Genomic DNA, 12,256 nt, shown 5'->3' with positions numbered 1-12,256 from the left:
CAGTTCCAGGAATTGTGACTGTCTCAGCGTCTTCTGCAACGCGCAAGCCTTTACAGTTGCCCGCTTGCCTGCACACAAAAGCCGTTATCACGGCTACCCAAATATTTCCCGAAAAGAATGTAATTTCCGGTGTCCCGGCCACGGCCGACGGTGCTATAAATGTAGTGACAATGCCCACTGCTCAGTGCATATCTCCACATATAAGCACAGCCCTTCACACAGGGCTCGCGCCCATAAAAGTGACTCAGGTCGATCGCGCGCACTACATAGTAAACGTGCCCACTCCTCAGTGCCCACAAACACTATGTCACACACATCATGTGGTTTCTGTAAAAACGAAACCCGTGCACGTTCGTTCTGCCCAGGCAGACAGCGAGTCAAAAGCAGTAAATGTGCACGCTTACAGCCCACAATTACTCACAGACAGCACGAGTCCCACGGGACTCGCTCAGCCCTCCCTCACTCGGTTAAGCACCGTGGCGGGGTCGAAGACGAGCGATCTGCCCGCTGTGATCAGCACGCTCCCCGCCTCAAATATCACAGGCATAACGCCCATGTTACAGCACATCGAAGCACTGCCGTTGCCCAGCCAACAGAGCGCACTTCGCATCCAACCCTTAGCCATTCATGCAGACGCATGGTCAGCGCTTCCAGGGGTTTCGGATTGGGTGCTAGACATTATAAAGAGAGGCTACTCGCTACAGTTTTTTCGACGCCCTCCGCGCTTTTTAGCGTGCGTCGAAACTACGGTCAAAACAGAAGTAGCACACCTACTTCGAGCCGAAATATCAAAACTGTTGAGCAAAGGGGCTGTGGAGCCTGTATCTCCAGCTCAAAGCGAAGGGGGGCTGTACAGCAGATACTTTCTAGTGCCCAAGAAAGACGGGGGTTTCAGACTCATACTGGATCTAAGACAGCTGAACAAAGCATTGGCGAAACGCAGTTTCAAAATGCTTACAACCAGGAAACTCCTCGCGCATATTCGCAGAGGAGACTGGTTCATGTCGATAGATCTGAAGGACGCGTATTTTCAAATACAGATAGCGTCACGTCACAGGCGATACTTGAGATTCGCCTTCGAGGGCCAGACATACCAGTATACAGTCCTGCCGTTCGGCTTGTCCCTGGCTCCTCGTACATTTACGAGGTGCATGGACGCAGCGCTCGCTTCTCTCAGACTCAGAGGCATGCGAGTGCTGAACTATTTGGACGACTGGCTGATTCTGGCTCAATCACGATCAGAGCTTGTGGAGCACAGGGCCATTTTACTCGATCACCTCGAGAAACTCGGTCTCAGTGTCAACTGGACGAAGAGTACGCTGAACCCCAGTCAAACGATACTGTTTTTGGGTATAGCTCTGGAGTCACAGTCCATGACGGCGCGGCTGTCACCACAGCGCGCGTTGGGCATTCAGCGCGCAGCGAGCTCTCTGTGCTGCGGCGCGACCATCTCGCTCAGAGAATTTCAGAAGATGCTAGGTCTCATGGCTTCAGCATCACCAGTTCTTCAGTTTGGCCTGCTCCGCATGCGCCCCTTGCAGTTCTGGCTGAAAGCGCGAGTACCGCGTAGAGCGTGGATATCCGGGCGGTTGTGTCTCAAGGTCAATCAGAGCTGTGTTACAGCCTTGAAACCCTGGACAGCAAACGACTGGTACCAATCAGGTGTAAGCCTGGGGACTTCCTCGAAAGTGAAAGTGGTGTCGACGGACGCCTCCACTTCGGGATGGGGAGTGCTGCTCGAGGGCAGACCGTTCTTTGGCCTATGGGCAGAACGGGAAAAGTTCCAACATATCAACTGTCTGGAAATGCTGGCAGTAGAGAACGCGCTTTTGTCCCCGAATCAAGGGCCACCACGTCTTAGTCCGTTCGGACAACATGTCTGTGGTGTCCTACATAAATCGCCAGGGCGGTCTAAGGTCCCGAAACCTGTACAGGTTGGCGGAACGCCTCCTGGCTGAGAGCAGTTCATGTGCCTGGGCTACAGAATCTGGGTCCAGACAGACTGTCCGGGAACAACATTCCTATGGGCGAATGGTCTCTACACCCACAGACAGTCCGGCTGCTGTGGGAGAGATTTGGCAGGGCGGAAGTGGACCTCTTCGCGTCCCACGAAAACGCTCACTGCCCTGCGTTCTTTTCCAAGAACGAAAGAGCGCTGTCACAGAGGTGGCCGTGCTGCCCGCTCTATGCTCTATGCAGGAGCTGTTGGATAAGGGCAGAGCCCCCTCCACGCTCAAAGTTTACGTGGCGGCTATCGCAGCATTTTCTGAGACAACGCTCGGTCAGTCAATGGGAAGGAATGATTTGGTCATCTGCTTCCTTAGAGGAGCTAGGAGGCTGAATCCTCCCAGACCTCCTTCAGTCCCTGTATGGGACCTCTCGACGGTTTTGGAGGCCATGAAAGGTTCCCCTTTCGAGCCTATCCAAACGATTAGCCTCAAACATCTGTCATTCAAGATAGTGTTCTTGTTGGCTCTCGCTTCAGTGAAGCGTGTGGGTGACCTGCACGCGCTCTCTGTGAGCCCGACGTGCTTGGAGTTTGGGCCTAATGACTCAAGAGTCATACTCAAACCTAGGCACGGTTATGTGCCGAAATCCCTCAACACACCGTTTCGAGCGCCCTCATTGGTCTGATGTTGCATCAGCCTGCGCTCGATAGGCTTATGCAGTTGCCGCAGAGCAGCCAATGAGCGAGCGAGCCGTCTTGCCTATGGCTGTGTGCTGCTGCAAATGCACTTTACAATAATTCAAAATTAAGGATAATTTTTTGCTTCAGTGTATCGTGAAAAGAGACTTTTCCTGCAGCGTCTTTGCTAAGACGCAGTACTCGTTCCCTCTTCTAGAGAGAACCGAGGTTACATTAGTAACCGAGTACGTTTTACTCTGGTATTTGTAGTTACTAACGCACAATAACCACAACATTTACTATAGGTTTACCATAGTAACCATAGTTTAACTGTGGTATTTGTATTAACTAACGAGTTGAGGTTAGCTTAGGCTAATGACAATGGTAGGCTAGCTGAGCAGCCCACTGTCCCATAATTTGAGCATACGCTTCCCTTTAAACACACCATATCTAACGTAATGCAGAAATACTGAAATAATTAAAACAATACGGTTAACCACGTGATATCATTACAAAAAGAAGAAGAAAAAGAAAACCCTTGCTTACCTGTTTGAAGGTGTACGCGCATCAGGTGAATTGGACGAGCCTCGCTAGTGACGTCACTGCCGCTGAACATGATGCGTGTTATTTGGACGCATCTGCACTCCACCGAAATTAATGTGAAGGATTGGCTTATCATATGCACGCAAAATTGGCATTTGGCGTATGCATTACACGCAACTAGAAAGTGTAAAGTCGTGTTATTTATACGCAGATTGATGAGAACGGGTTGCGTGACAACTTGCCCCATATACAAATTTCACAATTTGCCTCTGACATTTATTAAAAAACAACCTCCAGGCAAATACCCTTTAACCCTTCAACCATTGATTTCTGTCATTTCAGATGATGAGAAACGAGAATTTATATTCATTGTTGTTTTGCTGTTATATCATTATTGTGTTAGGTGTTTAATCTGAAAAACAACAACAACAACATTGAGTAATTACGGCAGACTTTTCAATCAAATACATTACAAATAGCTCTTGTGACTAACCGCTCTTGTAACTAGTCCCGGTCATATCTATATTATTTACATTTACGTTACATTTACATTTAGTCATTTAACACGCTTTTATCCAAGGCGACTTGAAAAGAGAATCAAACCAACGAAAGAGTAATAAAATGTAGTGCTATTAAAGTCCCGTTCTAACGGAATATTATCATTAGCTGTTATATATTATTTCCTATGGCAATTTCAGGATAAGATGATAGTCTATAAGTGAATCAATATTAGTATTCAGAGCTGCTGTTTATTCAAGAACATTTAACGTTGGCTTAAAATTCAATTTCAGATTTCAAAGTGTTTCAATGACAGTTTATCAGCATTTAACATCCATTAAAATAATAGCAAACTTGTTCATGTTAATACTGATATTACACACGTGAAGGCCCTCGAGATCTCATCCCGCGCTCTGTGCTCTATGGCTGTGCTGGAGCCGGTCACGCGCGTCCTGTGCGCATCTGTCGCGCGGCTGCTGTGCCTGAAGCTCGAGCTCAGTGCGAGTCATGGATTATACACCGCGTTAACGGCGATACTTCAACAACCAGTAAGTCACAGTGCGTTTTTCTGTCGTTTCGACATGTGTATTCGACTAGAGTTTTAGATAAGATATGTCTTTTCTTTTATTTGGCTTGTTTGCACGTTTATCAGGAAGTGTATACAACCGACTACGCAGTCGAAAGGCCTTTATTCAATAATTCAGCGCGGTCATAAATTGAAAACCGTTTCGGATAAGCTTGTGACAAATTTAGACAGTAATACACACAATGTCATAATCGATATGGCTTTATTTTTTATGTTATTTGTGTGTTTTCTTGAAAAGAGGTTATTTAGCCAGAGCTATAGCGGCAGTAGCTCTGTTCTCATCTGTTGCCATGGTAACCCTGCAGCAGCAGGAGGAATCTCCCTGCATGATGCTCATGTATCATGGCTGATGATGTCACTGCGTTCCGGTGTGCCACGTAGCCGCAAGTATGCTGACATGATTTCGAGTTAGTTTTGCTTTTAATTGTGATACATCTTTGAAGACAAGTGGCTTTTGGCAGTGGTCTGTAAAAATGGAGGTCTTGTATTGAATATCTGTCTAAGTCAAACAGAAGCAGGGTTTTTAATTGCATAATCATATGGGGTTATTCGGATCAACCTTAGATTGCTGATGTGGATCTGAACATGGCTAGGTGGTTGTGTTGGTAAAAACACAGAACTTAGAGGCTGAACATGAAAAGAGACATATAGAGAAAGATAAATACTTTATTGATTTAATTCTAGGGACTCCTAACCAGGAATTATGCAGCAACCAGTGGAATAAACAATATATGCGCACAGAGATTGATTTTCTTTATGGATTTTTCTTTCTCTCCATGGAAAAAAAAATCTTATTACTGTCACATTCAGTGAAATCACCTCTGTAGCACATACAGATATGTGACAGCTTGTTGAGTGAGATATGTAGGGTCTATGTGTAGACTCTATGTCCTATGTAAGGTCTCAAGGTAGGCAGAGAAACACTTTAGATGGATGGCTGGCTGGTATGACTAAGTGTATGTCTACAAAAAAAGTAATATGAATAATAGCCTCTATATGGGGCAAATTTACAACACATTTAAAATATCTGTGTCATAATTTTGCCCTCGGCCGGGGTTAATTTCTGACCCTGGTAATGGGTTTGTTCAAAATCAAACATGAGCAAAAAAAAATATTATTCCGGTTATTGGTGCTGTACACATTTTTATTTGCTCATACACAGAGAAATTTGTTAGTATTAAAGGTCCCGTTTTTCATGCTTTTTTGAAGCTTTGATTGTGTTTACAGTGTGCAATATAACATGTGTTCATGTTTCGCATGTAAAAAAACACAGTATTTTCACACAATTCACCTATCTGTATACCGCTGTTTTCACTGTCATAAAAACGGGCTGATGACTTCCTTGTTCTATGAAGTCCCTCCTTCAGAAATATGTACAGAGTTCTGATTGTGCCAGCGGTTCCTGTGATGTGATTCGACACTAGCTTAGTGCACACTGCCCTCCTGGAAACGCGATTGGACTAGTTTTGAGAAGCAAGTGGGCAGGATTTGTTTTGAAAACCTGGCAATCCTGATCTGAACGCACATGCTGGAGATGTACTTATAATCGTTTTTACTGACGAGATGCGCATGAAAATTGCATTCGTTTTTTTGCACAGCCCTAACATCTAGTTAACAAAGCTTAACAGCGTTGCCCTTTGTGTAATAAATTACAGAAACAGTTAAACGCACCGACTTAAATAATAAAATACACTTAACGGTTGTGGTCCATAAACAACGCCTTCTCCAGACAAAGAGGGAACTGCTCCATCTTTCAAGAATAATCTTTGTGCGAATCCGGTATTAACCTGATTGAGACTGAGGAAGCTCGCTGTCCTCAGCAAAATGTGCTGCACATAGTTTTACATGTGGATTATATTTTTTTGGGAACTGAGTTAAACATAAATTGTAACCATTGCTCTCTAAGTACGGTGTCCCTGTGAAGGCCAAACAAAGATGATTGGACTCCGAGATTAAAATAACAGCGTTTCGACGACATGGCGACAAACACAAACGCAGCTCTTCCTCTTCTCTGTTGGAGCGCAACAAGACCACGCCCCCTTTTGGTGTATTCATGTGGGCGTTAGGTTAGTCAAAAAACTGTTTTAGTGACGCCATTACTGCAGGAACTAGAGGGATGTAGTCCAAAACGGGTCGTTCGTTGTAGGCGAAATTCTGTTAAATAAAATATCTCGCTTGGCATTGAACTTTGAGCTTTAGAATTTTACAGATATTATTTATACTCTAACAACAACATTACACACTAACTAAAGTTTAAAACATGGGATCACGAAGAACGGGACCTTTAATTCATTTGCAGTTCACTGAATTCCTATTTCTATTATTTTCTGTAGTTCTTATGATTTGGATCAAATGAAAATATGAAGTTGGGATTGGATATCCAATCTAATTAGTTGTTCTGTATACTGCTTTATATTCTGTAGCAATTTTTAGCAGCAAAAAAGTATTTGGGGAAATAATTGTCCTTCTCGTAGCCTATACAATCTAATCTAAAACAAAAACCCCATATGTAACAAATGATCCTTACAACTCACGACACCAGGCAGCCACCATTAAAGTGTTTAGAGATTGCATCCTGTCTTTAGGCAAATAGTCCTTTGTACAGAAGTGAAACTAATTGTAGTCTTCTGCAACTTACTCCTACATTACTGCACTTACACCCTGCAATTTTGTTTTCAATTGCCTTTGAGCCTCTATCTATCAACATATGCTAACTGTAGCAATTGCTTTTTTGAATTGCCTGTGACTGCATAAAAGCTGTTCTTAGGAGACCACTATGTTCTTAGCATAAATGTAAAAACTTTTAAGATTCAAGTTTCCATTTTTAGGCTTCAAGTTGTATCAAATATTTTTTACTGGCAGACAGCACAGACTTTAAATATGAATCTGGCATTGTTCCAAACTGACCTTTGAATGACCTTGATGTACTGTATGTTACATCTGATTTTGAAATGTTTACCAACTTTTGAAAAGCTCTTTGTAATGTTATACGATGTTTGACACACGAAGGCCTGCCTGACCTTACTGGACATGACAAATGGCTGGAGTGGTTTTGTTACTTTTGTGTTGATATCACATGTAAAGGTCAAGTTTTCAGCTGTTGTGTGATGCAGCATTCATTGACGCGACTCTTTTATAAAAAGAATAAAAGGTTAATGATGTTCTTGCAGGTTAGACCTCAACTCATCCAATCAGCTGTCTTTCTTGTTGAATTCAACTCTTCTCTATGCCGGGGATGAATGCACCAATGAGGAGCCTGACCGTGAGTAACCTGGTCCCACAATCCCATCCGTCCATGACTCCGCCACTCAGTGTTGCATATAAGCCTTGTCTGATGTGGTGGACATTATTTGTCTATATAATTGTACCCGTTTGGTACACCATATGCCATGTTGACTAACTGTTGTGTGTTATTTACAGGGTATGCCTGATCGCATGTTATGTGCAGTGCTGGAGCAATTTCAGCTTTACTTTTCCCGTTGGTATGTGCGCTTTGTTTCAGTGAGTGTGTGATATCCATGTTTTATTATTGTCCTCGGTAAGAATGACACTAGTGCCAATGTTATGCAGTCTCATTATCGATCGCTTGTCGTTTGTGTTAAGCTGAAGATCCATTGTGATCTTTGTAGAAGGTAAGTTGGTATTTCTATGTCAATTCAACAGTTTGTGTTTTATGTACGTCATTTGCTTGATTTTGTTTAATGGTGGCTGTGCGATACATAATGTCCGGTACCATACAGAGCTTTGTCCTCATGTCGTACTGTATAGCCACAATGAACACATAGCTCAAATCTGTTTGCATGTTTTAGTTACTAGATGTTTTTTTGCTTAGGACTTTTGATATGACATTTCCTCTGAGTTGTTTTTTTCACACCTCATAATTATAGTAATTAGCATGTAGCCTATTGTAACTTTTTATTATTTTGCTAAATTACATTTTGTAATATAAGTGCTTACAGCACATATAGAATTAGAATCTAATAAAGAGTAAATGGCTACAAACAGATTTGAGCTTTGGCTGATGTGTGGTTTAAGTTAGCATTTGTGGTCGATGTGCTTTTGTCTTCCAGATCCACTCTCTCTATAGCACAGCGAGCCCAAGCATGCTGAAGAGGAAGCAGAGCTCGCGGGTCGAGGCCCAGCCCATGACCGATTTTGGGCCAGATGAAACACTGACAGACAGTGCTGACATTCTTTGGATCAACAAACCAGTATGTGAACAAATCTCTGAAACTTTATCATGTGGCTATTCTTCACAATAATTTGTGACCCACACATACGCACAGAAAATTTAAGCTTAAAAATCTTGCTTAAATCTTGTCCTAGCTAGGTACAATTTCATACAATAAGGCACATTTACATTATTACTATTATTATTTTGTCCAGATCATAAGTCACCCTTATTTCTTTAGCGAGGAAGCAATTTCCTCTAAATGTGTGAGACTTCATTATTGGCTATAGGTAAATAACTAGATGAATAAGAAAGTGCAGTAAACTGTAAAACTATTGGCTCTACAAGCCATTGAGTTTATGATTATGATAATGCATTAAAATAATAAGATTACAAATGCAATATCAATCAGCATAACTGTCTGTTTTGTACAGCTAAAATAACTGAAAGCATAGACACCAGAAGCATCAGACATTCAAGTAAAAAACTGCAGTGTCCACTATCTATAAGTATAAAAGTATAAATGTATATCCACATTTTGACAGTGGCTTGGTTTTGGCCCACCCACATTAAAATATAATTGGTCCAATATAATATTCTATATAACTCTTGTTAAATGAGTAGTTCACCCCAAAATGTAAAATTATTTACTTATAACTTTTGTCATTTCAAACCTGTATGCTTTTGTTTTTGCATATAACAAATGGAGTTTTGAATAATGTCTTTTTCTTATAACAAAAGTATACAATGACTAGGGACTTTCAAGCTTCATGTAGTCCATCTTTTGTGTTAAGTTTTCTGAGACCATAGAAGAGCTTTTTGTGAGAAACAAATTGAAATTTAACTTGCTATTCATCCAACACCCGGTACTGTACAGCAGATACCAAACTTTCAGTGAATATGTGTTTGGTATAAGAAAATGTGTATATATAGCACACAAATCCCAATAGACACTATGCTCTGTGTCAACATAAGCTATCACCTGGGGCAGTACCCTTTTAAAATGAAGTAATATGTACCATTTGGGTATAAATATGTACATTAATATGTATCTTTAGAGTATTAATATTCACCCTTTGGGGTAAATAAAGTACAGAAGTGTACCTTTTGCAAGTGTACCACCCAAGTGACTGCTTTTGTACCTTTTTCTTTGAGAGTGTACCCACTGTGTTAGGAAAAGGTTAAAAACTGAAACCATGAGGATGTTCCACACTCTAAAATGGATTGATCTTTGTCCTTAGTGGGTGCATTCTCTCCTGCGGGCCTGTGCCATAATTAGTGTCATTTCGGTGTGTATGAATACACCTAAGACCTTTGAGCACTACCCGCCTTTGCAGTATGTGACCTTCGCCCTGGACACGCTGTTGATGTTCCTCTACACTGCAGAGATGATCGCCAAAATGCATATCAGAGGCATCATCAAGGTAATACACTAAATCAGCATTGTCATGATTTATAACAGAAATTGGATGAGGGAAAAAAGACTGTCCTTCGGAAGTGACTAAAATAGGCAGGTGGCAAAATAGTGTGTGGACCGTTTAATTGGTGAATCAAGGATAACAACCACACAGAGAGACATTGAATAAGTGAATCATTTGCTTCCAGAACCTGCACAGAGATGCCTTGAAATGTGTTTATCTTTCTTCTGGCATGGAGAGCAGTAGGGTTTATGTAATTAATTTGTTCTTTTAGACCTGAGATTGTGTGAGGACAGGGTGATTAACCTTGCAGTAATTATACTGTATGAGAAAGTTAATACATGCATTATAATTTTATTAAAATAGAGTAACTCACGGCATTATTATACTGGTGACAGTGACCTCAACTGAGTTAATTAGGCCAGTATATTTGTTTTCAGTGTTGGGCAAGTTACATCCAAAATGTAATACATTATATATTACTAGTTACTGTCTTTGAAAGTAATTGGTTACATTACAGTATTAGTGTCTCTGAATTGTAATGCGTTACATTTATTTTAGTTACTTTTGAGTTACTTTCACCAAGATATCCAAAGTATGACTAGGCATTCTTAAATGTCAAAGGGTAGTTTATTGCTGCTTGTTATACATCTGATGGAGAGTGATGTGGTAGGTCTACTAAATTTATAAAATCATATTTAGATACAGGTATGTAGGTCTACATTAATTTTATGTTACGTTGTAATTTAGGTTAAACCCAGGTAAGCACAAACACCATTATTACATTTAGAAATAAAGCTGAGTGTTATAATGTAGACAATAGGCAATTTTGAATGGTAATCATAACAAAACAAGAATAAAAGTTGCTAATCAAGCCAAAACCTTGCTCTCACGCTGCTCTTTTTAGGCACAAATATTTCCATATTCATTATGTATTTGAATGCTAAACTGTTATTTATTGTGTAAACCAAATTTTTTAATTTCAGCTAAATAAAAATAAATAAATCATCCTCTTCACATGAGCAAATATGCTTTTGGCCCGAGCTCAGGCTGAACACCAGGGATTGTATAACGGACTATTTAAATTAACCAGTGTAGCTATATGTTTGGTTGACTATATTTTAGTCTGATAATGAACAGGCTGCGCTGCAACGTTTGCAATGCTGTATGTGTGTGCGTGGGACATTTTAAAACGCTTAAAGGGATATTTCACCCAAAAATGAAAAATGTATTTTTATCTGCCTACCCCCAGGGCATCCAAGATGTAGGTGACTTTGTTCCTTCAGTAGAACACAAACCAAGATTTTTAACTCAAACCGTTGCAATCTATTACTCTTGTAATGTACAGTAAGTGGATGGGAATCACGGCTTAAATATAAAATAAAAAACACACAAACAAAACCAAATTAAATCATGGGGCTCGTGACGATACGTTGATGTGTTAAGACACAAAACGATCGGTCTGTGCAAGAATCTGAACAGTAATTATATATATAAAGTTGTTTACCTCTGGTTCACGCAATGTCCGAACTGTTAGAAACTCTCCTGAGTGCATCCTCCTATGCCATTCTCAGCAGCAGGTCCTTGAGGCATCTTCTTCTTTTTCTTCTTGCTTTATGGCGGATTGCAGACTTATAAGTGTATTACCACCACCTACCTATCTCTCAAGTGGACCACTGACACTCCTAAAGGCCCCGGTATACTTCTAATGTAGTTCATTTTCGTTCTTCGTTTGGGGGCAAAATAAGTTTGAAAAGGCTGAACAACTGTATACTGTTTCCGAACATTCTGACACCCCCGCGCTGCTGGAGGCGGGGTGTAGATTAATGTAAACATGACCCGCAACTCTTGCGCGTATCCCCTAAACACAACAATGAAGAAGTGTAGGGAGTCTAGGTGTGAAATGGGCACCAATGGTCAGAATATATTAAACAAAACAATAATGATTAGACGCAGTTTAGAGTCAAGTATCATGTTTGCAATACAAAAGAACCATAATCAGTCCTTTATGGGAAGTGTGAATGTCTCGTCGTCTGTAAAACTTTAGCATGATGTGGAAAAAAATGAGTCAGTTTGTTTCTTTATTTTATTTGTGTTTATTATATTAAACTGGATAAATTGTTACACCTTTTTTATATTTTATGTGGTGCCATGATTTACTTTTGATAAAAACAAAGGTTTATTATTGTATGTTCATTTGGCAATACCCTTTAAATTCACTTATTAAAATGAACAACAGCAGCAGCAGTAGGGTGTAACATTCATTTATCAACATTTATTCGATTTCTTTCTAGGAATTAAATGCTTTCTCTGAATCTTTAAAGTCTCTCCACGAACGATCATACAGGTGTGATTTTATTTGTGCCAGCTCAGCTATTTGACACTCCAGTGTATTCATGTTGCTAGTGACTAGG

At 40.8% G+C, this 12,256-nt stretch overlaps 1 protein-coding gene across 3 annotated transcripts in view; it reads left to right on the top strand.

Annotated features, from left to right (window-relative positions):
* Positions 1-4,095: 4,095 nt before the first annotated feature.
* nalcn (sodium leak channel, non-selective) overlaps positions 4,096-12,256 on the top strand; it is a 129,528-nt gene continuing 121,367 nt past the window's right edge. For 2 of the 3 annotated variants that reach the window (XM_059562106.1, XM_059562105.1), the window contains exons 1-5: positions 4,096-4,215; positions 7,424-7,515; positions 7,674-7,735; positions 8,324-8,464; positions 9,666-9,848. In XM_059562106.1, the coding sequence (XP_059418089.1) occupies positions 7,694-7,735; positions 8,324-8,464; positions 9,666-9,848 (366 nt within the window). In that variant the 5' untranslated portion in view covers positions 4,096-4,215; positions 7,424-7,515; positions 7,674-7,693. The remainder of the gene's footprint in view (positions 4,216-7,423; positions 7,516-7,673; positions 7,736-8,323; positions 8,465-9,665; positions 9,849-12,256) is intronic. The other variant, XM_059562107.1, reaches the window with a different exon arrangement.

The sequence above is a fragment of the Carassius carassius genome, chromosome 11, assembly GCF_963082965.1.
Source record: "Carassius carassius chromosome 11, fCarCar2.1, whole genome shotgun sequence".
Taxonomy (NCBI): domain Eukaryota; kingdom Metazoa; phylum Chordata; class Actinopteri; order Cypriniformes; family Cyprinidae; genus Carassius; species Carassius carassius.
This window is presented reverse-complemented; position numbering and strand designations above follow the sequence as displayed.